This window comes from Aspergillus karnatakaensis, assembly GCF_047715665.1.
Source record: "Aspergillus karnatakaensis strain CBS 102800 unplaced genomic scaffold BJY04scaffold_20, whole genome shotgun sequence".
Lineage (NCBI taxonomy): Eukaryota > Fungi > Ascomycota > Eurotiomycetes > Eurotiales > Aspergillaceae > Aspergillus > Aspergillus karnatakaensis.
This window is the reverse complement of record NW_027395732.1, coordinates 76,407-99,974: the sequence shown is the minus strand read 5'-3', so window position 1 is coordinate 99,974 and position 23,568 is coordinate 76,407. Positions and strand designations below refer to the sequence as shown.

Sequence of the window (23,568 nt, the reverse complement as noted above, 5' to 3'; positions counted from 1 at the left end):
CCTAATTACTGTACGAGTTGGAAAAAATCCAACCACAATCGTGAAACTCAACCAACTCATATCGCTACCATGGGCTACGCTAGTATGCGTACAGCCATAATCCTATATCTCAAGTTTGCACATAAGCATAAAGACATGAGCTACTAGTACATACGACCACAGGGAGTGGAGAACAGGGCTTCCCGTCCGCTCAGCCGTACTTAAGCCACTCGCCGGCTGGTTAGTAGTATGGTGGGTGACCACATGCGAATCCCAGCTGTTGTATGTTTTTGTTTTTACACTCGTAGCGAGTATCTTTCACTTCTGCCGTGCGCTTTAACACTACACTGTCGAGGCAACGCATATAGAGGCGAGGGGATCAGCCGCGTAGAAGCAAACTGGGTACTGCAACAGACGACCTTTAACCGAGCTACCTATACTATACTTATATTATAGCCATTCCGCTGTGCCATCCTCAAGTATCCACCCGCTGCTGCTTCAACCGATGCAGCTCCTTCACTTCCTCATCAATCCCCGCCACCGGCCCTTGAACGAGCAACCCCGGTGCAACCTGAGTAATAGCCAGTGGCGCAACCGGTCCGGCTTTGATTCCTAACTCTACCCTCCAAGCAACAAGCTGAGCCGTCGAGCTCGCGTAGACGATCCGTCCCATCCCCGCAAACGCATGCGCTGTCGCGCACATCGGACAGTGCTCGCCGGAGGTATAGACCGTGGAGGCGGCGCGCTCTTCGGGTGACAAGTTCCTTTGCGCCCATTGCACAAGCATCAATTCCGGGTGATAGGTGACGTCGGCCTTGGTTACGACTTGGTTGCGGTCTTCTTTGAGGATTACGCCGTCTCCTGAGACGAGGATCGAGCCGAAGGGGGAGTCGCCTGCATCGAGGGCTTCGCGGGCGAGGCGAACGCAGGAGCGGAGGTGGGTTATGTCTGTTGGTGATATCATGGTTATCTCTTTGTTTTCTTCTGGTGAAAGCCACAGGTGCAGATGCAGGTGGGTATAGAGATTGACAGTTGCGGGGCAAGGTTGAAGTCAGCTAGTTACGAAACCCCGCATGACAAATCGTATTGGAGTAGGTAGGAAGCTGGTTACCTCATCTGTCTCTACTGCAATCCGATTGTCATTGAAAATATGTTGAAGGGTCGCCCTGGTCCTCAGCCTCGATTGATCTAGCATAGTACACACGAAGATAAAACAAGTTAATAAGATGTGTACTCTCTCTGCAGCAAGGGGTAGGGCTAAAGCTCGATCGTCAGATGGTAACAATCAGCAGGGAGTAGTCCACGGTAAGAAGCTCGAGCAAGGAGTTAAGCAAGGCACCGGGAATCTTACACCGCACGAGTAGGTATAGGTAGCTGGCATTTATCAACGAAGGAATAAACAGCCTACTTAACTTGCAGCACGCTATGATATAAGAGCTATCTATTCAAGGCCACACGGACGCCAGGAAAATAAAACCCTCTCATGACATCTGACCATTTATCTAGACATCCAACAACCCAGGAAATATGGGAGCTTATTGGGAAAAGACCATTCTTGGTATGTGTACCAGTTGTTTCATTGACGCACTTTGCACTTTTTACAAGTTTGTCATAGCTGAACTAACATTGCTGGATGTACAGCAAAGAAGGACAATAGCGTTAAGACTGCCCAGAAAAAGCCAGAAATCAAGACCATCTTAAGCTCGTTTGACATTCAAAATGAGAAAATGGTCAGATTTTGGTTGCTTGTGCTGGGCGGCGGTCCTTTATCTTTTCTGTTCTGGCTTTTCTGTCTCACGAATATGTCGAGTGCTGGAACTGAAAACTTGTTTGCCACAGCCACTGAATCACCATCATCTTCCGACAGGCTCTCATCCGATGTCTGGTTTGTGCTAGCACTCGGTGTTGTTCTTGATACCTTCGTCGTGATGGGAACTTTTAATCGCTCACTGATTCACCATTTTCATTACTTCGTCAGCCTTCGCCTGATGTGTCTGGCGTCGATAATTTCATTTGGTGTCTTTCTTTCCAGAAGCAGAATTATGGCAGGAAAGACGAAAGACCTACTTATTATTTCTGCGGTTTCTTGCGCGGTATACCTGCTGGTGGGCTTTGTTATAGATAAGGCCTAGAGGCCTAAGAGACCTGGCAGTATAGGACTACGCCGCCGGTCTCTGCAACAATACAGCAATGCTCTATGCCTTTCTGAAGTCTCCTGGACGCACGCTCTAATTCTTGCCACAATTACCGGGTGGGCTGGGTTTGCTTTGACGGCATTAATACCACTTCAGTGGGCAACTTTGATTCCGTTCTGTCACCTCGCCTTTGAAGTAGGCTTTTCATTCACATTACCAATAGCAAAAGATAGCTCACACTGGGATAGACCACGTTCCTCTCTCTGATGAGATCCCGTAAGACACTGCGTTATCTTTTGCTATCTTCCTCCGTATCGCTAGCAACGAGTTGCGCGCATTGGGGATTGCGCCAGGCTATCACCGCTCCTCGCCTTGTTCTGCCGACCTGGGCTTTTGGAGGTCTTATTATGCTTGGCGACTTATGCTAGATTTGCATCTGAGAACTATTTTCCGTCATCAGACGGAGCTCCACTGGGTTCGCAGGGAGATCATCATTTCCACGAAGGGTTTATTCAACATCTGTATTGGCCTGATCTTGTTAGAGTCTCTGGGCTTCATGGCGTCTCTTACATTAAGCTCATCACGGTGCCTCTCACCTATACATTGACCAGCTTTGCGTTGTTGGTCCCGCCCGCGTACATTCTTGCGTTTGGCAGTGATTCGAGGCCACCGCGCAAGTCTATCGCTGTTTCCGGATAGGATATTGGTGGTTTCTGGTTGCTTTCCTGCTAAACAGAATACAATGCTGTCAGCAAACGCTGGGTACATAATGAATTCGCGGAGTATGTAACGTCGAATCTTAGTCAAGAAAAGGCAACGATCGAACATATAAGATTGTGATTGACCACAAAACGCCAATGGACAGCTTTATTCAACGATGTAGTATTGAATTATCAGTACATGAGGTTATCAGTCCTGTCTCTTAATAAATCGTATCGGGATGGAAGCTGCGCATTTGATTGTCGGTGCCAGCAGGCTACGATCAAGCAAATCCTGTACCTCTGCTTTGACAGTCCCCCAGGACTCGGTCCCATCTACCACGAGTTCGACTCTGTGGTCTCGGAGTACCACTGCCATGATCGCAACAAACTCAACTTCTGCCAGTCTTCTTCCGATACACCTGCGAGCTTTCTCGCTAAAGGGTAAGAATGAGCCCTTGACGGGAATTCGAGGCCCCTTAGGAGATGCATCTGAAGCGCCAAAGTCCGTCAATCCGCCATCGCCCTCGGGTGCCGATGATCCAGTCTCCCAACGGCAGATGCACCGTGGGTCCCAATTTTGAGGTCGAAACTCCTTGGGATTCGAGCCCCAATGTTTCGGATGGTAATGCAATGCGCTCAAGGAAAGTTGCACGGTCGCCTGAGTAGGGAGGACGTACGACTTGTCCGCAACCTTGATAGCTCTGGATTTGTCACCAGTCCACTTTGTGACAGACATCGTCGGCGGATACTGGCGAAGAGTCTCTAACTTCGGAATATATTAGATGGATACTGAAAGTATGACTGGGGACATACCATAACACAGAATGGTGCAATCAGCCTCGGAAAGACGAGGCCGAACTTCCACTCTGATGGGTCGGTTGGTTGATCTGCGAGGGCCTGCGCTATGTCTTCGATGACCCAATCCTGTATTTCTGGATGCATTGCAAGAAGAACGAAAGAAAATTTCAGTGTCTCTGACAATGTGCCGACCCCCGCGAAGAATAGGATAAATGTGTTCCCCACTACCTCCTCATCCGAGACGCTGGCTGGTCGTAGGGTTGCCTGATCACCGTTCGCCAAATCGTCTTTACTCTCAAGCCCCATGGATCGATCCAGGAAGGTATTTAAAAGTGTTTGCGAGCAAACCTGTTCTTTGCGAGATTCTTTCAAGCCTTTCTTCTGCGTTTCGATTGTACGCTTGAGAAACTCTTTCGTATTCTTCAGGGCGGCATGAAGTCGTCTCCAAGTTCGAGGCCCATATTTCAAGCAAAGTCTCGGAATAATGAAGACCGCAGCGTTGTCCATGAGCTGTGTCAGGTCGGCCACAAGGCCGGGACTTTTGCTGGTTCTCGATGATGTGCCATCGCCACTTTCGTGGCCCTCGTCAACGGATACACCGCAGCTTACAGCCAGCAGTACACGAAGAACAAGAGAGTCGAGCCTGGGACCAATGCTCCGTATTCCAGGATTTTCTTTATCTGTTGCCTCCCGTGGGAGCTGCTGTGCGAAGCGTAGACTGTGGACCCACGCCTGTTTATAGGTCTTGTCGCTGAATCCGGGGTAAACGGCTTTACGATGTCTTCTCCACATATCGCCCGTTGCCTGGTAGAACTGTTCAGCTAGGGAGTATGAGCCCGGGAAAATATCACCCACCGAAACAACATTTGCACCGCAGATATCGGGCAACCCTAGCAGGCAAACAGTTAGCCTCCTTGTAGCCTGTCACTGACTGCGAGACATACGATATGGCCAGGATGGCTTTTCGCAATCAGGTAATTCTATTGCAAGGCTAGCATCGGCAACCTCAATGGTTAAACCAGTTGGTGTGACTACGAGAAAGACATCGCCGTATTTTGCATGTATCTCGTGTTTTGCCACAAATCGTCAGTTTGAATGCTACAGTTGGACCCAGTCGCATTGTGAAATACCAAATGGTAGCCGGGATATGACCCGGTGATGCCATTTATGGGTGAACTGCCAGATCAAACCTTCTTGCTTGATGGGCATGCAAAAGTAGGGGAGCTTTGTCTTACGAGCCACCGCAAGGTTCCGGAGAAACCTGAAACCTAGGAAGGATGTATAGGTGCATATCAGCAGTATAAATAAGAACATCATCTTGGAACGGGCGGATTTGCTGTTCTCGTTATCTGATATAATAGATGTTCAACTTGTGATCTGAGCCAACTTCAAATCACTAAAGCTTTTTGAGATTTCCTGCTCATCGTTGTGGAGCTAGTAATGGACGCTGGCTAAGAAACGGGATTATCTGAAGTGTGGACCTACGGCCTGTAAGGGCGCTATTTTGCAATCAGAGATTGCAGCTTACCTTTCCCTGTCCCGCGGTGAGTTTTGGTGGTGTCATTATGCTGTAACTGTGAGACCTGTTCAACACTCGCGCTCCAGAAATTCCATCTGCCCGGATTCCTGCCTGTACCAGTCTTAGCAGGGCAGGTTTTACGCCATTACATCGCTCCCACATCTCGTCTTAGACACCGTCCACTTCTTTGTAAACACGAAGGGCTGGAGCTAATTACAAGCCTATCTTCGCTTCCATGTGCATCAATGGCTCTTGACCGGCTTTTGAATCCCAAGGTATCCTCCATATATGTACCACAGGTTACAACCGTGACGATCACAAGATGCAATGGGAGAAACAAGGTTCAGACTTGCAGAGGATAACACTGAGCAGGCTCCCTTTCATATCAAGGCAGCAATGCAGCGGTCAACTGATGTCGCATCCATTGGGGCCGTAGTCCAGGGTACGGATCAGCAGGGTCACGTTGATGCCGAGGCCTCGCACGCCACGGCTCACGTCCACTGCAGCAGAGTTGCAAGAGGAACATGCTAACAAATGAGTCGCTGGGTGATGGACAGCCCAGTCGTACGAGATGCAAGTGAGAGGACGCCAAGAGTGCCTGTCGAAATAAAGTAGATTGTGTACCTTCTTGCTTCGGGCTGTAAGTCAAACCGATCGTCAAACACTTTTTGGATGATGAATCCATTCGCGAACATACCCCATCTGGCAATGGACCTTTACCCTCAGGCCAGTATAGTATGATAGATGTACATTCACCCTATTGCACTATTACGAAGCTGAAATGATTTCCATGACGAGTGCATGGCCGGGTTACTCGAACTCCTGTGGCGCTGACTCGCTGCATCTCGTGAAACACATAAGAGACAACTTATGAATATGTGATAGAAGAAAAGAGTGGTAGATCAGTAAAGGTTAGAATGATGAGCTACGATGTTGGGGTTATAACATGTTCGTGTAGTCGACGAATGCATGGAAATAAATTGATATAAAACCAATGACTTGTGAAAGAAAGATTGCGTAGGTCTTTGCTGCTAGATTGAATAGTACATTCAGAAACGTCCAACATGATACAAGGACTCTCAAATCTTTTCTGATTGGTGTTTGATCTTTGGTATCCGATAATGCAGAGTCCATTAGATACCCGTGAACAAGCCATTCATCTCACAGATCCGAAATGTCCTCTGGCTCCGGCAATGACCATGTTTCAGGCTCGAGACACGGCTCGGTTAGCTGCCTAATCTGCACGTAAATAGATTCGCCCAGCTCCCACTGGCTACTATATCCGAAGTGAACCCCCACAGCTTCAAACAAGGCTAGCACTTGCAGATGGTTGTTAAGCCGACTGTGCTGATCCAACAAAATTTCCCGTAACTTAGGAAACTTGCCACGCGCCATGGCGTCTGCGAGCCCCACCAGGCTTTTCTCGAGACGTGGAAGCTCTGCTCCGAGTTGACCGGGGAGATGCAGTGACTCGATGTTACTTGGTAGAAGAGTCAAACGGGGATCTGCCTTTCTAGCTCGTGGGGGATATTCTGCCCAGAGCCGCAATTGGAACTGCTCCAGATTGAGCAGAAGGTGCTTTAGAGAGGTGAAATGCTGAAAAGTAGTGATGGACTTGGGGTATTCGTCGCGTACGTCGTAGTCATGCCGTCGGAGGTCGAGATGCAGGTATTCAAGTGTTTTGCTGTGGCGGGAGAGATACTTCACTGCATTTGAGAGCATGAACTGTTTATCTTCATTTATATTGTAAGGCCAGTGATACTCAGCGGCTTCATAGTGGAATTTGCGTAGGCCCGTGCATGACGACAGAAGTGACTCGAGCGCGAACTCACCCATCCTGCCACGGGTGAAACGGATGGATGTGAGGCAAGGGAGTGGAGGGAAGCAATATTCAGTCGAACTACACTCTGCCCTATGGATATTGAGTGTTTCCAGACGTGTACACACAGATAAGAGAGCCCCTATAGACTGTTCAAATGTAAAGAGCCAATTACAACATGCATTCCCTGGATTATCATGAAGAGGTCGTAAGGAGATGTCGAGAGTCTTGAGCGGGAGGTGCAAAATCCCAGCCTTGCAGAGGCCTGCAGAGGTAGCAATCTCTTCCTTTTGATAATATGGTCCAAGGCGAAGGCTGCAATGTTCTAGGTTGGGTAGCTCTGCAATTAAAACAGTGACCAGATCTCGTGGAGAGAGTTGTTTTATTGATTCAAGCTCCAATGCAAATCCAATTTCTTGGAGCGCATTCTGAGCCTCATGCTCCGCAATAGACAGACGTAGACGTGGATAAGATTGATCAGTCTTCGTCTGTCGACCGCGGGATTCGGAGGGCTTAGTGTAGTATCGAGCCCACGTCTCCTGCTCGGCGTTGCAGGATTCCAAGAGGTACGGATGAATGTAAATTCGCTTCACCAAGGTGGCTAGATCCTGTCGTAGGGCTACTGTTCGCATGAAGGAAGTGAGTCGACTATTCCAGGTGTAGCAATCGGAGCGCCACGAATCACCATATCCCGGCGTAAACCTGTGATACAGCAGTGGCTGAACTTTGTCGCGCAGTTTCCGAGAAACAAGACACAGTGTCAACAGTGGCTGGAGCGACTGAGAGTGCCACGATGGTTGATCAGATACCTGGCGGCCGTCGTAGTTTAAATAATTATCAGGGGGTTCAGGAGAGAGGGCCCTGCTGCAGTCAGCACCCAAATAGCCCAAGATCATATACAATGGCTCGAATGGGAGATTATCCAGGGCGGCTCGACCCATCACGATGAGATTGATTGCTGTCAATTCGGCTCATTCAGTTCAATCAGGGGTTTAAAAATCAATTTAATTAGCCAAGGAAGCCGCCCGCCGCTTGGATCCTTGGCAACCTTGGCCGTACGGTAAGTAAGTTAGTTTACCTGTTGGAAAGCCAGCTGGAAGAGCCCGGATGCGTGGTCAATAATGCTACAGCTAAAAGGAATCTTCTGAGCGGTAAGATAAAAACTCGCCAAATCATAACTCTTCCATCAAAAACCTATTCACACATCGAAACATGACAACCTTAATCAAAATCCCTCCTTGTTAACCGGTATCCCCTCGCCTTTAAAGGTCTCCAATGACGCCAACCATTCCTCCCACCACTCTTCCGACAGCATTGGAGCTCTACAATAAACCCCAACATCTAAATCCTGAAGTAACCCCTCCAACCTTGGTAACAGCTCCTCAACACACTGATCCTCAACGACATTCACCTCCTTCCGGGTTACAAGGCTATGCTCCACGTACGTAGCAAGATCGCTCTTGACAGCACCAGTCTCGTATAACCGGAGAAGAGCCGCGTCAATGTTGGCAGCTCGGGCAGCCTCATATGCCATTCGGTGACCGATCGCCTCGACGAGTGTTTGGCAGAGTGGGAGAATGTATCGGTTGCTGGCGGGACTGCGGAAGTCGTTCCCGCATTTTTGTAGGAGGGAGGCGGCTTCGCGAAGGAGGATCGCCTCGTGTTGGGATAGGAGAGCTTTTGGGTCGAGGGGTGGTGGGATGATTATTTTACCGTGGAGAATATCGGATGTGAGACCTGGTAGAAGATATTCGTTAGTATCATGAACTGAAGGAATATGGAGGTGACATACGAATGCAAAGAACCGTAATGTCTCCCTCTGCGATCTTGTTGCCCCTCGACTCGAGCTTTAAGGCGACATCTTAGTATGTTACCACTGTAGAGATCACGACAACATACCTCATTGCGAGTAAGTATATTATCCTCAAACAAGCCCCTCCACCCAACTTCCTGGCTGAGAATCCGCGCTGAATTGAGGCTCTCCGCCGTTGCAACAGTCTTGAACAACATCGCATACGCATGTCTCAGCCTATTATCCACCCTAGGATCCATAAATCGCCCAATGGACCACGCCGCATACTCGGTCAACACTGAGCCCTGCGCGATAGTGTGCAAAATTAAAAGCTGCTGCGTGCGGAATTGAATGATCGGTGTCCCTTTTCGTGTTGCCGTTCCTCCGACCTTGCGTTTCAACGCATACTGACCGGCTATCCATGCGCTTGATTTGAGACCTGGGATTGCGCACATGGATAGGGAGAGAGTGCCGATGGCGCACCGCCAGATAAGGTTCGAGAAGTATTCGGGATCGGTGCCTGCGGGGTGGATGGCCTCACCGAGGAGCGCGGTTTTCGGGAGCTGGACGTGGTTGAAGGTGGTTATGGCGTGGTCGAGGAAGCTGGATCCGGCACGGTTTGGAAGGAGTCTGTGAAAGAAACGGTGTCAATGGCCGGTTCTATGTGAAAGGAGAGAGAGACCTCTTACTTGGCTGTTATTCCAGGGGCCATGTGCTTTCCGTCATTGAGTTGAACGATAAATCCTCGAATTCCATGATCTGTACCGTCAATTTGAAGCCGAGCGAACACGATGGCAATTTTTTCAATTCCGCTGATGGGTGTGGCTACAGGCATGGACTTTGCGGCATCCGGTGTGGGCGTATGCAGATCGAATCCGCCGCTCGGGAGCATGGTGGCAACTGTTTGAATGTTCCTCGCGTCAAGACCATGACCGAGCTCTGTGAGCATGTAGATTCCGCTGTTCAGATGCTATTAGTCTGGAAGCGTTGTAATACAAAGGACTACTAACGAGACGTCAAACGCCATGAGACGTTGCAGCAATGGGATAAGATAGGGTTGTCGCTTTGCATACGGGCCGATAGTGCCAACGACAAGATTGTACTGGGACCCAATCAGGATCATGGCGCCCCCCATGCGGATGCTGATCGGGTCGGCCTGAAGCTTCCAGAATCGAGGGGACAAGGTGACAACATCTTCGACAGTTAATCCTGGAAATGTATGTTAGGTTTCTGGCTTGATATTATGTGTGAGACTCCTACCGTATGCCTGGCAAATGGCCTTGGCTTGTTGATAATTGGCTTTGATGGTGTCGTGGGGATTGGCTCTAGTGTGGGTAGAGGACAAGATAGGCACTTGGGCTAATTCAAGCGACTCGGGGGATGGCCGCCAGAAGTCGCCATCTACGGCCTTGACAGTAGATACCGGCATCTTATTTGAAACAGTGAAGTAAAAAAGCTGTCCCTTCTGAAGATTCCGAAGCCAAGAATGGGTTTCGACATTTTATACCTGGTATAATGGCACGATTCGAGTGTTGAGATAGGGACTAATAGTAATCAAAAAAAAAAAAGAGACGTATGCTTGACCAATTGTGTATCATGATCAATATCAGAAATATATAGTCCATCGCAACTACACCCGAGACACCAGGAAGTGCTGCTACTGTTAGTTAATAGATAAGTGATATGAAGTATATGGTAATCATCAATTCAGATAGGATTAGCTGCTCCAACCCAACGGTATGAGGCTAGTTTTCCGCAGAATATTAGCCAGGATGTTTTGATATACTTGGAGACTTTGTCGAGAGAGCCAATCAGAGGGCACTGTCCAGTGGGACTGTGGCTGTATCGATGAGTAATCGCTTATTACCGTTAGTTAGTTAACATTGGCGAGCTGACAGTTGACTTCAGCCTTCAGCTCACCTGCATTATCGTCAAGAAGAAGACCTTTGAGAATGAGAGCCGCTACTCGGAAACGATCCAGGACCGGATGTCGAACATGCCGGTCAGTTTCCTCCCTAAAAGTCTAGCCATACTTCCGCTCACCTGTGTACAGTGCACGCCACATCAAGTGCGACGAAACTCCCGTAGCATGTCGCAACTGCTCATTGTCTGGCCGACAGTGCGATGGATATGACGCCCAAAGACTACCTCCAAAAGTAAAGACACACCTGAAACGTACCACGAATCCGCATCTTAGCACCAGTGGGCTGGTTGTTGGACACGGCTGGCCAATGACCTCTGACGAGCGGCGCTGCATTTCGTATTTCCAATTCCACACGGTTCCCACCCTACTGGAGTTCTTTGACTCGACACTCTGGCAAAAGCTTGTTCTCCAGCTGAGCCGCTCTGAACCGCCGGTCTATCATGCCATTGTCGCCCTCAGCGCGATTCATCACAACTCCGAGGCAAATGGCATGCCACTAGCAACACCTGCCAATAGGTCACAGAACCCCTGGCATCAGTTCGCACAAGATCAACTCGCACGTTCAATCAAGCTCTTGAACCAACGCCGTACTTCACAAGATCCACGTCTTCGTGAGGTGATTCTGGTCTGTTGTTTGCTATTTGTGCTTGCAGACCTCCTGCGTGGCCTGTATGAAAATGCTTTTGCTCATCTGCGCAGCGGCCTTCGGATCCTCAAAGACCTCCCAACCCCCTCTGGGGTGGTACCTTCCCCACGCCAGACCCTAGATAAAGAGTGCATCATTGCGGCGTTTGCTCATCTAGATATTCTTGCCGCACACTACGATCGCACCTTTCCCATCCTCCGCGTCAACGACCACATGCCATCCCCAGCAACCCCCGAGCCCTTTTCGTCGCTTGCTGAAGCACGCATCGCTTTCAACGCCCTGCTAAGCATCTCTTATAAGTTCAGCGCCCCGTGCATGGGTATGACGGAGAAGCAAGTTACAGCCAACTATCCTGTTCTTCAAGCCCAGCAGCACGAGGTCTGGTGGCAAATGAACCAATTCGCACAGTCGTTCAAGCCGTTCTACACCAGTACCTACAGAGCGCTCAACGCGAAGGAACAACGTGGCGCAGATATTATAAACCTCCACCTCGTCAGCCTCCCCATCTGTCTACAGTCCTGCCTACTAGGCAAAAACCACGCCGCCCTAGCCCACTACACCGCGGATCTCCAAAAGGTGTGCACCCTGACGGAACAAATCATGCAAAAGTTCCCCGAGCGACCGTCCTTCACCGTGGAAGTAGGCGTTCTCCCCCCGCTGTATCTCGCTGCCATCCTCTGCGTCGACTACGGCATCCGATGGCGGGCGATCGAGTTACTAAGGTCTTGGCCGCACCGCGAGGGACCGTTCGATTCGAATTGGCTGGCTTCGTTGGCTGAAGAGGCGCTGCGGCTCGATCTACTCGCACAGTGTACTTCCGAGGATGGATTTGCCGAGTCGGTGTTCCTTGTAAACGGGACGCAGGTCTTGGCCGGTGCCATGCTGGAGAAGTTAACGCATGTCCGACGGGAAAAGCTTAAGATGCTGCTTCGGACGAAACGGCTCGATCGTGAGTCGAGTGAGGAGGAAGAGTGTGATCCGCTGGATGCGGTTGGGCCAGTGGAAGGGATGGCGAGCTGGTCGTGTATTCGGGCGTTTCGGGCTGCGACTTCCTCTCCAGCTTCATAGTGGTTTGTTTGCGAAGGTGCCTTGCTTTTATTTGATTCGATTGTTCTTTCCCATTCACTTATGTGTTTCTCGAATGCTGAGCGTTGTCCTGGATTGAAGCGAGCTATCTATACCTATTCCAAGTTTCCTCCCATTTTCGTGCCAGTTTCTCGTCGTAGAAGAAGCGACACAGTATCTCTTCGATATCCTTCCAGCGCCAAAGGCCGCGATAAGAACTCAAGGGATGAAGTAGTGTCTCAAAAATCTGCTTCTGCAAGCGCAGTGGCGGAAGGTCAGGATCCGGCGGAGTACAAATCACAAAAAAGAGCCATATTAGACAGTTCGCCAGTGATTGATCGCCTCGTATTCTCCAAAGTTCCTTGTAAACCAAAGTAAGAAGCAGACCTGCGCCCCTGTCCGTCTGTCTGTACATTTTAGATGCCGGGTGATGGGCCATGGCGCTGCTGTCGCATGCAAGACAGAAGAGTCCGATGAATACGCAATTTTCAATCTCGGATACGGTGAGGTGGGCATTGAAGGGCGCCACATTGGGATTGCACTGTCGTGGCAGTGGTCGGACCTTTGCCACCAAGAGGAGAAGGAATCAAGGACCGCGATCATGCTTGGTGGCACATATTTTGCCTGAATGAGGTCCATGAAGCCCCGCGGGTGATTCAGGTGTGCATTTTCAGGCGATGTTAAGTCCGGCTTCAAATCAGAAATGGGTGAATAACAAATAGAGGAGACGGGCTCGTGAGATAATAAGAGACTGCGAGCCATAAGAGCCGACAATATCACGGCCTCACGCATAGCCGGTGCCGACTCTCCGATACAGTCCTCGCCACCTATTGCCTGTATGATTGCACGAAGCCCCTTAGCATGCGCTCTGCTATACTCATTATTCTCAAGATAGTCGTCAATCGGGATCAGAAGGGACAAGGCGTAGATGAGCACGTCATCGACAATGCGAGCCGAGAGCCTTTCGTGAATTTGGTCTAGTAGTCTTTTGCGATAATGCAGAGTCGCTCTATGGACCGCATCAGATGCGTCGTGCTGTATCAAGCAACATAGAGAGAACGCAACCAGCCCGTAATAAACCAAATCGTACTGCGCTGACCAGGAAAACAGCGTCGACGAATATGCTTCTGCCCTCGCAGGACTGTGGCCCAGTACCGGGGAATCATGTTGACAAATCACGTCGAAATCTAGAAAATATAATCCATTAGCAAAGCTTATACAGCGTAGATGTGGCAACTCACAATACGACAGCGCCCAGGATCCAAGCGGTTCTTCTAGGTTGCGCTGGATATGGCCTATTCGGGCGACCTTGCCACCGGCTTGTGAAATCGAGCTCATGCTCACGCAGCCAGCATTTTGTGGGCTCTCGTATCCGTTCATTGATTCCTCGTGGCTTGCCTCTGACCAATGTGTAATGAAACCTGCGTTGAAGCCTGGGGACTTGATGCTCCGCCGTCTCCGAACGGCTTTCGCCGCCACAAAGGTGTTAATTACTCGACGGGTTCTTCTTCTGTCGCCATTGGGTAAGTCGTACGGTATGAACATCATTTTGTTGAAAAGCCTCCGTGCGAATGAATTTATGATTTCTCAACGTGGGATGTTTCGGGGTTATAGAGGTAAATCCCTCGGAAATGTCCAGATGTATGGAGATGGAGAAACAGAGCGCTGATTGGCCAAGTCGCGTAAGTTTATTTTTGACATGGCGGACCCACTGACTGCAGCTGCCTCTAATAGGTCGTATCGCCAACTTCATGGGATCTTTCTCGCCTGCGACATAAGATCATGACAAGCTTTTGCCATGCTCGGCGGTATAAAGCACGGACAAGCCCTGCGCTCTCCGTACTTGCCTACTCTCTGGATTTAGGTATACTACTCAAGCTGTCTTACACACATTCATCATGTCCAACTTCAAACCTCTCCTTCCTCCACAGGATCTCCCGGGTCAAGGCTCGAAGAGTCCAGTCCGCACCCCAGCAAAACCCCCATCCATCTCCGCCATGATCCGAGAAACCATGACCCTCTCCAGCTGGCTGCTCATCGGTGCCGTTCTCCAAGGCCTAGCCATCCGCCTCTTCGGACTTGTTACTCTGTTCCCAACATCCTTAATAGTCCTTTATCGAGTCCTTGATCACCTCCTCATGGCCTCCAACATCACCCACAACAGATACATGGACGACGTCCTGCGCACAAAAGTCTCCGGCCAATACCCCCAATCCAACGGCGTATTCACCAGCACCCCAGCAGCAGAATCAATCGTCGTCTTCCACCTCGGCGCGCGCAGCAACCACCCCCTCGGCATCCTCGCCCCCGGCATGCTCGAGCTCACAAAACAAGTCAAGGAAATGGTCGACAGCATGACCGGCGATGTCGACAAATACGGCGTTCTCGGACTCTCGCGATACATGAAAGTGGAGGATGCTGCCGGGAATGAATCCATGTTCTTGTTCTATCTACGGGACTATGAGTCGCTGCATCGTTTCGCGCATGACGAGATTCATATGAAGGGGTTGGCGTGGTGGGCGCGCATTGTCAAGGATCATCCGCATATTGCGATTTTTCATGAGACTTATGTGGTGCCGAAGGGGGCTTGGGAGAATATATATATCAATTCTAAGCCGACGGGGATGGGGGATGCTTGGTTTCCGGTGAGAGATGGGGAGAAGGAGGGAGTGAGGAAGGGAGGGATTACGGGGCTTGTGAGGAGTGCGGTTGATGCTAGAGGTGGAGTGTTGAGGTCTGCATCTAAGAGATTGCAGATGAAATGGTTAGAGGAGGCGGAGGAGGTACAGGGGGAGCTTTATGACCAGACTTTCGTCAGTTGATGGTCATGCAATTCAATTTTTGCTATAGCCGCTAAGATAGTTATGAAAGGGTGTTTTACGAGAGTGAAAGAAGAAAGATATGAAGCGAAAAGCAAACTTTATCATTACTATTGGAGATCTTCGATCTATCAAACAGAAAAACAAACATTAATATAAAAATAAAGACAACAGGCTAAACATCTATCATGCATCACATCGCTAATGCCACCATGCCATAAGAATAAAAACTCAGGAAGAAAAGACAGGAGAATCAAAGCAGTAGACAAATCAGAGCAGCTCGCTAACATCCCTCTTCGCATTCTTGGACAGCCCGCACTTGGCCAAGCAAGCCTCGATACCGAGCGCAATGTTGGCGGGGATCATCTCGCGGAAGCTCTCGAGATCCTGGCCGTTGAAAGTTTGGATCCCACCAAGCGTCGCCTGCAGCACATCCTTGCGCAGGGAGAAGAAGTTCTGCGCAACCTGGGAGACACCAGGGTCAGCGCTGTTGAAGCCTGCGACGAAGACAGTGTCCTCGCAGTCAGGGTTGAATTCCTGGTGGATTGCGCCCTGAGGGAAAACCGCCATCTGGTAGAGGGACATGGTGTTCTCGACAGGGGCGGCGCCGTTCTCGAGGACGAAGTTTGTCACTAGGCGGCCCTTGACAACAACGTTGAGTTCGGTAGCACGGTTGTGAACGTGCGCGGTGTTCATCCCGCAGGGGCCGAGGAAGCCCAGGGTCATGGCGGCGTCGTTGCCAATAAGAGCAGGGAAGGTCTTTGCGTGTGCAGCGATGGAGAAACCACCGAGGCCCTTGCCTTCAGAAGACTCAGGGGCGTTGGACTCGTTGAAGTCAAAGACAAAGTCACCGGGCTCATTAAGGAGCCTGGCGCGGTCCTGTTGGGTCGGGGCGAGGATGAGCTTTTGGATGATCTCTTCGTTGCCAGCGCGAGTGTTGACAGGGACAACCGGAGGGAGGAGGTCGTCGATGTTGGCACCCGGGGCTGTGGAGGGCACTGGGGCGGGATAGCTGGAGGGAGAGGAGCCCGTGGGGATGGCAATGGCAGTGCCGGCGAGGAGAGCGACGGTGTTGATGAAACGCATTTTGATGGTAGTAGTTGAGGTTGTTGATTGAGGAGATTGGAAGGTTGTAGAGTATTGTGGTGTGAAGATTAGAAGATTAGACTGTAGAAGGCTTGGTTGGATTGCTGGATGATGCTGTTGATGATACCCCAAAAACGAGCGACTCAACGGCTCTTATATAGTTTTTTCTCATGAGGTTGATGCTATACCGGTGACCATAGCTCGAGGTGAAAATAGAATAGATGTAGGGCTATGCTATAGCCTAGTCCAAGGTTTCTGTTGGGAGGAGCCACGACTAGCATGACTTGGGCTAGCGGCTAGGCTGTGGAGGCTGACAGAGGGATGCTCTGAGATTAGACTACCAGCTTACAGCTATTCTGGAGTGATGAGGATCCGGTTAGAACTGATCACTCACAAGCTTATTGCCAGTTAAGTACTAGGCTGTGCTGCGTAGTTGGCCCCCAACAGCCGCAGAGTTCTTACAGCTGCCAGCAGACTCCCGCTGAGCTATACGAGAAGCAGATCCTAAGAAGAGAGTCGGTCTGCTGGACGACGAAGTAAGTACTAGGAAGTATGTAAAGATGATCATAATAAAGCAAAACGAATGTTGTGAAACCACCACAGCAGGTGAAACCCAGGAACAACCAGCATCCCCGTCAATATTCTGCAAGAATTCCAAAGCTCTCCAGGCCAAGCCCCTTGTGCGGCTGACTTGGCCTACTTACAGGGCTGAGACACCCAAAATAAATCCTGGGAAGGAGGATGGCGCACTAAAAACGCGGCTGAGCCCAACGTATGTCAACTATTGCCCGGCTATTCCCTACCTGGCCTAGCTTTTAATTAGCTTGATGGATTCTAATTTCTTTTAGCAATCTCAGCCCTCGCTTCCACTGCTGATTCGTTAACCCGTATAAGCGTATTCACGAGACTAACTTGCTTTAGCTTTGGGCCTCCAACGCTCACAAGGCTGACAGACGACATGATCTTGTCAGGAGCCGACAGGGTATCATTTCTTCATGAGCTCTCCAAAACAACACGTGCGCTTGGGGGCCGAAGCAAGGGTTCGGGTCCGAGGGTCTCGAGACGGGGGAACACCCTAGACACTGCTGTGTCCTGACAGCTAGCAAGCCCAAACTTGATCTTATGCCTGCCTGTGGACTTAGAGGCTAATCCTGCCAAGTCAGGCTGATTCTTCGACATCAAGCTGAATAGATGGATGTGCTTTTTCTTGCCTCCAAACGTAAATTTGGGTGATCAGGCTGGGGTGAGAAGTTCTCTAGAGCCACCTGAACTTTGGGGTTATCCATCGATACCTACCTAGGTACTGTCTCTTTCAGAAAGTTTCCATATCCTCATGTTCAGCTCATGTTTTGATGATAAAAGAGAATTGCAATGGTCGCTACGACTCAGTTAATCCAGCTCCATATCCATATGAGCGCATGCATCCTTAGGCCACCAGGCGATGGCACGAGCGTATATTTGAGCGGAGCATTCAGCTCACCATGGTTCTCCAAAAGTCCCCATAGTCTGACAGTTGAGTAATCAAGGCCTGATAGATTAGTTTCACAGCGCGTGAATGGAATATAAATGAAGAGGTCCACTTGAAGCCCTATGAAGTGTAGGTCTAGAAAGTTTGTATCCAGCAGGTGTCAGCCTCGGCGGGTCTGTTGGAGAGTTGTCATGGGGGTAGAAACGGTATCTATCAGTGTGGAGACAAATGCGTCCTCACACTCTCGAAAAGAAAAAAAAAAACAGTCCAGTCTTTCAGAGTAGACAGCCCTAGTATTAACATAACTGCCTGTTCACAAACACCCTCAAGGGAGCAAACCCCGGTCCTAACACCTTATCCGACGGCCCAGCCCAACTTTCTACAACGGTCTTCCTGTTTGTGACCTTTAATAACGCTTGTAGGATTGTAACCAGAAAGATAACGTCCGACGTAAGACTCAAACAGGGCTCAAAGCAGTGCTGGAGCATGGGGAGAAAGCTTTTATATATTTCCATGCACATATCTTCCAGGACCTGACGTGAAAGCTTTTCTTGCTGCAGTGACGGATGGGTATAGTCGAGCATAACTCTCTGTGTGAGGATCCGGCAGAGTCGATAGTATCCCAAGAGTCTCGGGATCCAGTTTGTAGCTTCGTCGTAAGGCGCGCTTGTCCAAAGGGGTGGGAGTCGACTCTCCCAGTTGAGGAGGTCTGCGCTGAAGGTATATAATGCTGTGGTTATGTCCTCGGAACGTTGATCGCCAGACCGGAGCATTTTCGCTTCAAGGTATAGGTTTATAACATTGCTTAGAAGAATGAACAGCTCAATAACAAGCGAGACGTCGGCAGACATAGCTGGCAGGGTAAGTGAGGTGGCGAATCTGACTACATGTGGAGGAACGAGCTGCTCGCTGATAAGACACCCCATAGCCTTGTGATTGTCAGTACTGGCCATCGTGTGGTCGGAGAGCGTAAGATATACATACAACAGTAAACAGAATTTGCAAGCGCCCCGTAAGGCTCGTACCAAAGACAGCCTCATGACTCGGTATAAGCTCGACACGCATTAGGGCAGCTGTGCCATGAATATGCCGGAGCCACGAGTACGCTGCATCCGGCCCGTGAGAGGTCATCATCTAAAGCTGGTAAGCCACCGCGTTCTGTGCAGCAATAAGATATTGGTGCTCAACGACTTACTTCAAATATTGACAAATTGAAGCTCGCCGTTGTTGTCGCCCCGTTCAACAGCTCCTGTGGGTTATGCATAGCCTGAGCCATAAACCGCAACGCTGCGGAGTACTTCGTCCTCGCAAGCTGCATCAGATGCGGGTCCTGATGGACGAGAGCAAGCGCCGCTAATCCGACAGATGTTACGCTTGCCATCCCTATTGACGAGCCCGCTAAATACGGCCCGGGGAAACAGTTGGGTTTGTTTCGTGTGATGTTAAAGTTCAAAAGGTAGTATTTCCAGGCCACATCTTCCACTTGGACAGTGGGGCCGATCAAAGAAAGTGATGGTGATGGCGGTGGAGGGAAGGCATTGTGAACGGCGGATGCCATTGGTTTATTTTTCCTTACCATTCGCTCGATCTTTGCAGTCTCGTCCTGGAAGAGAAGGTCTAGCGGCACTCTATAGCCTGAGCAGGATAAGCCTGCTCTTGCGCATTGCGAGCATCGAGGGCGCAGTTGGTTGCACTGGGGCTGTTAGTAACATTGATCCAAGACTGAGAGTGTAAACCTACCTTGATTCGCCGGCGGCGGCAGCTCTCGCAGCCTGGACTTCCTCGATTGTGGCTGGTCATATTCGTATGCGTAACCGGAAGACACAAAGGTCAAGAGGCTCGTCGTTTAGCTTATATTTGGACATGGCTGTCAGCGACCCCAACCACTAGGCTACAATCGAGTTAGGACGATCTGAAATTCTATTGGCTGACAAGATATTGCAAACTCAAAAGACGCTAATTCACGAGTAGCTTTCCCGTTCAGGTATAGTTTCGCCTGCGCTGATCCCCATATTCAAGCATGGATCTATGAAGCTTGTCCGCGTCATTTTCCTAGGAAAATGTCTATAAAATGCACCTCTTCCCACCGAAGGTGTTTATGAAAAACTTTATCCTATTGAGCTACTAAACGAACAACACTCACAACATGACTACCTTCCAGAAAGTCGCCCTCCTCGGGGTAAGTCCCCCCGTAACACCTACCTCACCCATAACTCACACCAAGCAGAAGGGCACCCTAGGAACACTCCTCCTTGACGAACTCCTCGAAGCCAACTTTACCGTCACTATTCTCACCCGTTCTAATCCAACAAATACCACTCTCCCACCAAACGTCACTATCAAACAAGTCGACTACTCCTCAACCGACTCCCTAGAATCCGCCCTCGCAGGCCACGACATCGTAATCTCAACCCTAACGCCAACCGCAATCCCTCTTCAAAAGCCCGCTATCGACGCTAGCATCGCAGTCGGCGTAAAGCGCTTTATTCCAGCCGACTACGGCGCCATATCGTCAGACCCTGCGGCGCAAAACCTATCTTTCAACGCTGCCGCCGTCGGCATCCAGAACTATCTCCGCGAGCGGGAGAGCCACATCGAACATACGATCTTCGCTACTGGCGCGTTTCTAGACCCGGTATTTACAATGCCGGTTGCTGTGGACTTCACGAATCGTGCCGTGAGGCTATATGATAACGGTCGGCATGGGTTTAGTGTTAGTCGCGCGGAGACTGTAGCTCAGGCTATTGTCCGTGCGATACAGAGGCCAGAGGAGACGATGAATCGCGTTGTGCGTGTTCATGACGCTGTGCTTACACAGTGCGAGGTTTACGATCTGGCAAAGAAGTGGATTGGCTCGGAGGGGTGGACTGAAGTGCATGCTAACGCGCGGGAACAATTGGATGCCGTTCTTGCTAAGATGCAGGCAGGGTTTGATCCAGCGCTTTTGCCTGGAATGTTTGTTGCGGCGTTGTTCAGTGGGGAGTTTTATGCTGCGTATAGGAAGGAGGATTTGGATAATGAGCTTTTGGGATTGGGGGTTATGAGTAGAGAGGAGGTCGAAGCGTTTGGACTGGCATTGGTGAGCAGGAATCAGGGGAAGGATTAGTGCTTTTAGTGTATTTAACTTGACAAATACTTTTGCTCCTCGATGCCATAGTGGTAATGGTGAACTGTGCACTAGAACCTCAAGTCGCACTGGTAGAGGGTATGCATTCGTTGCAGCTTGGTGTTTCCGCCCTCATCTGAAATTCCTTTACAGGTCTAGCTCTGATAGCGGTATCTGATGACGAGATGTAAATGCTCGTAAAAGGCCTTCTACTCACAGGCATCTCTCGACCGGGCAAATCACACCAAGGTAATCACCATTCACGCCTCACAGATGAGGCAGCATTTCGAACTATTGATCCAAACATTACATGCCACAAATAATTCAAACTCCACGAGGGGGTGATTTGGCAAGTTTCATCTACCGCAGGTTGATGAAGTATAACGATAGAATCTAATAAGAGAAGAGAGGAATATATGTCAACCGTCAACAACGCAGGGTAGATTTGGCATTGTCAAGGGTGAAAATGGCGAAGGACTTTAGGCGCATCCCCCGCTGCACTGCATTTTCCACCGATAATCCGTTCTAGATATACTTTTCAGACGGCTCTGATCGCGATGTCTGACCAAACCGGTTCTCATTTATGTCGTGTACACATGTGGCTTCCTAGCTAAGCTTCATCTGGGGACGGACCGATCCATAGGGTATAATGGCTGTCTCAACCTATACACGTCTACAGACATGCATACTTCTTCTAACAATGTTTTTAAGATCTAAACTTGAATATAAACCGACGCTCGTCTAACTCAGGCCGTACTGCAGCAGACCCTCTAGCAACCCCTTCATTTCCCCACTCTCACAAAGATCCGACGCCGGGAAACCCTCCCGATTCGTGCGGCCGCTATTCGCCCCGAAATGCATCAAAACTCGGAGGATATCATAATTCCACCGCGGAGCGTGCGACCGCGGGATGGACACCGCGTACATCAAGCCCCGGCACGCCTGCCCGAGAAGCAAGATTAAACTAGAGCCCCGGCATTGATGTCCCCAACCGTCACCGCAGCAATACTCATTCTCCCACACCCCGTCTCCTTCACAGCCCTCAAGAAGTCATTCACCGTGAGCTCCAACCCTCGCTCATTCAAGATATTCTCCCTCCCCAAGCACGCCTCGCAACAAAGGCCCCTTCATCCCGCCATTTAACTCCCAGACCTCCCCAGGCTCCTTCCGCACAAAGGCCAAGAAATGGTGTTGATACTCATAACGAGGCGAGGGGACAGTCGACGAGCCCCGCGCCGCCGCATCCATGTGCGCCTCTTTGAGAAACTGCGAGTCGTATAGTGGTTGCGCGCGCTCGGTTGGTGCTAGTAGGATTGCTTGGTGGCGGAGTGTGTCCAGTGCCGTGTCGCTGGACTGCTGCTGCTGCTGTGAGACTTATCGACTGCCGGCTAGGTTAAAGACGACGTGCAGGAGTGCCTCAGCCCGCATGCGTGGCCGATGGTTTGTATCATCCAGAGGATGGGCTCGTTGGGGCCGGAGCCGGTAACTCACGGATAGTAGGTTCCACGGCGGAGCGAGCCGCGTGACAGACCGTTGCATCTGCGAGGATGATCAGGGCGTGACAGGGTCAGTAAGGGCATTGTTAAAGATATTCGAGGGAGGTGGAGAGAATGTCGTGAAAGTCGACATCCGGGGAGACCTAGAGATTCTGACAGAGGAGCTTAGGACCTGAGGGTTGTTCTCTGCAAAAAGGATGATAAAGATGTACCAAGTGGGATGAAGGTCTTGACACCATCGATAACTTCTAGCTGAGGCGGTAGACATCATAGAACGATATGATCTGATCGAGTCCTCTGGGCTCTAGTTGAATCAGATATTATTAGTCCTTCAGGTATCTGAAAGATGATTGGGAAGGAGGATGGATCAGAGTCGATGGCGGGGGCAGTGGCGGGGCAGCTGCTTGTCGTCGTACGTAATCCTCCCGCGCCAATCACGGCTTCTCTAGGGGTGATATCCACGACCTGGCAACTTACCCACATACAGGTGCAAGTAATCCATCCGCCTGGTTGAAAGTTACTCTTTCTCTTGTCTGAACGGCCCATCCCTCGAGCGTCTACTAATATGTCGCGAGAACAGCCCTACCTCGCACGTTCAGACTGTCAGCCTATCCAGCTATCCCTATTCCTATTGTAATACCAAACAGGTAGTTTCTCGGCCACTGGAGAAAATGATAACATCTTTTCCGGTTACCTTACGGCCCAATGTCAGACGAGGCCGAGACGCAGTCGAAAGCATCGGGTGTAGATCCGTGAAAGGCATGTAGGCTTGGACCTGAGTCGTGGAACATCCTGCATATGACCTCAAAACCTTGAGGCAAGCACGAACCTATCCACCAGGCTCCCGGATCCAATAATCCAAGTTCGTGTGTCTGGCTCTGAAGCAGTAGCCTTACCGTTGACACCCAAACTCAGCCGCAGTCGGGATGTGCTGAGCTGTTACACCGTGTCGCAAGTAGCAGCAGTCAAGACAAAATAGCCGGGTGACCACCTACACTGATACGAGGACCCGTGGTCTCTTTGAACCTTTATGCACGAGACGCGCCTTGTAGGAAAAGTTAGATTGCTTCGATTGTTTCGACAGCATTACGGGCCTATAAATAGGCAGGGCGGGTACGAGGTTTATATACTTTTGCTACGGCACTATCTCTAGCTGTGGCTCAGGGTAAATACGTATCTATCCTTTCACTAGTGACAGCAACAGCGGGATCTATG

General features: G+C 50.2%; 11 protein-coding genes across 11 annotated transcripts; 3 read left to right on the top strand and 8 right to left on the bottom strand.

The window, feature by feature from the left end:
* Positions 1–516: 516 nt before the first annotated feature.
* BJY04DRAFT_187271 (nucleoside deaminase) lies at positions 517–954 on the bottom strand (the record flags this gene model as incomplete). The annotated part of the gene is made up of 1 exon (XM_073711025.1): positions 517–954. A coding segment is annotated over exon 1 (352 nt), but the record flags the coding sequence as incomplete, so codon positions are not given.
* Positions 955–3,023: 2,069 nt separating this feature from the next.
* Positions 3,024–5,177, bottom strand: BJY04DRAFT_217471 (cytochrome P450; the record flags this gene model as incomplete). The annotated part of the gene is made up of 4 exons (XM_073716058.1): positions 3,024–3,581; positions 3,629–4,503; positions 4,558–4,678; positions 5,142–5,177. 4 exons carry the CDS (start codon positions 5,175–5,177, stop codon positions 3,024–3,026), a joined length of 1,590 nt encoding a protein of 529 aa, XP_073571963.1.
* A 1,048-nt stretch (positions 5,178–6,225) lies between these two features.
* Positions 6,226–6,668, bottom strand: BJY04DRAFT_187269 (uncharacterized protein). Its single transcript, XM_073711024.1, has one exon. The coding sequence runs from the start codon at positions 6,525–6,527 to the stop codon at positions 6,294–6,296; it is 234 nt and encodes a 77-aa protein (XP_073571962.1). The 5' UTR covers positions 6,528–6,668; the 3' UTR covers positions 6,226–6,293.
* A 1,508-nt stretch (positions 6,669–8,176) lies between these two features.
* On the bottom strand, positions 8,177–10,253 carry BJY04DRAFT_227356 (uncharacterized protein; the record flags this gene model as incomplete). Its single annotated transcript, XM_073718607.1, has 6 exons — positions 10,004–10,253; positions 9,817–9,905; positions 9,433–9,713; positions 8,851–9,373; positions 8,744–8,798; positions 8,177–8,688 (listed from the first exon to the last, which is right to left on the bottom strand). The coding sequence occupies exons 1-6, from the start codon at positions 10,170–10,172 to the stop codon at positions 8,177–8,179; spliced, it is 1,629 nt and encodes a 542-aa protein (XP_073571961.1). The 5' UTR covers positions 10,173–10,253.
* A 184-nt stretch (positions 10,254–10,437) lies between these two features.
* Positions 10,438–12,489, top strand: BJY04DRAFT_49524 (Zn(II)2Cys6 transcription factor). The gene is made up of 2 exons (XM_073720504.1): positions 10,438–10,745; positions 10,797–12,489. Exons 1-2 carry the CDS (start codon positions 10,696–10,698, stop codon positions 12,379–12,381), a joined length of 1,635 nt encoding a protein of 544 aa, XP_073571960.1. The 5' UTR covers positions 10,438–10,695; the 3' UTR covers positions 12,382–12,489.
* Positions 12,490–12,693: 204 nt separating this feature from the next.
* BJY04DRAFT_217468 (uncharacterized protein) lies at positions 12,694–13,926 on the bottom strand (the record flags this gene model as incomplete). The annotated part of the gene is made up of 2 exons (XM_073716057.1): positions 12,694–13,565; positions 13,620–13,926. The coding sequence occupies 2 exons, from the start codon at positions 13,924–13,926 to the stop codon at positions 12,694–12,696; spliced, it is 1,179 nt and encodes a 392-aa protein (XP_073571959.1).
* A 350-nt stretch (positions 13,927–14,276) lies between these two features.
* Positions 14,277–15,200, top strand: BJY04DRAFT_217467 (DUF4188 domain-containing protein; the record flags this gene model as incomplete). Its single annotated transcript, XM_073716056.1, has 1 exon — positions 14,277–15,200. The coding sequence occupies one exon, from the start codon at positions 14,277–14,279 to the stop codon at positions 15,198–15,200; it is 924 nt and encodes a 307-aa protein (XP_073571958.1).
* A 102-nt stretch (positions 15,201–15,302) lies between these two features.
* BJY04DRAFT_187265 (germin family protein) lies at positions 15,303–16,521 on the bottom strand. The gene has a single exon (XM_073711023.1). The coding sequence runs from the start codon at positions 16,281–16,283 to the stop codon at positions 15,468–15,470; it is 816 nt and encodes a 271-aa protein (XP_073571957.1). The 5' UTR covers positions 16,284–16,521; the 3' UTR covers positions 15,303–15,467.
* Positions 16,522–18,047: 1,526 nt separating this feature from the next.
* Positions 18,048–19,551, bottom strand: BJY04DRAFT_217465 (Zn(II)2Cys6 transcription factor; the record flags this gene model as incomplete). The annotated part of the gene is made up of 4 exons (XM_073716055.1): positions 18,048–18,680; positions 18,736–18,885; positions 18,947–19,444; positions 19,492–19,551. The coding sequence occupies 4 exons, from the start codon at positions 19,549–19,551 to the stop codon at positions 18,048–18,050; spliced, it is 1,341 nt and encodes a 446-aa protein (XP_073571956.1).
* A 255-nt stretch (positions 19,552–19,806) lies between these two features.
* BJY04DRAFT_227353 (aromatic alcohol reductase) lies at positions 19,807–20,881 on the top strand. Its single transcript, XM_073718606.1, has 2 exons — positions 19,807–19,930; positions 19,979–20,881. The coding sequence occupies exons 1-2, from the start codon at positions 19,898–19,900 to the stop codon at positions 20,855–20,857; spliced, it is 912 nt and encodes a 303-aa protein (XP_073571955.1). The 5' UTR covers positions 19,807–19,897; the 3' UTR covers positions 20,858–20,881.
* Positions 20,882–21,589: 708 nt separating this feature from the next.
* BJY04DRAFT_187262 (uncharacterized protein) lies at positions 21,590–22,706 on the bottom strand. Its single transcript, XM_073711022.1, has 2 exons — positions 22,566–22,706; positions 21,590–22,505 (listed from the first exon to the last, which is right to left on the bottom strand). The coding sequence occupies exon 2, from the start codon at positions 22,103–22,105 to the stop codon at positions 21,935–21,937; it is 171 nt and encodes a 56-aa protein (XP_073571954.1). The 5' UTR covers positions 22,106–22,505; positions 22,566–22,706; the 3' UTR covers positions 21,590–21,934.
* Positions 22,707–23,568: the final 862 nt, after the last annotated feature.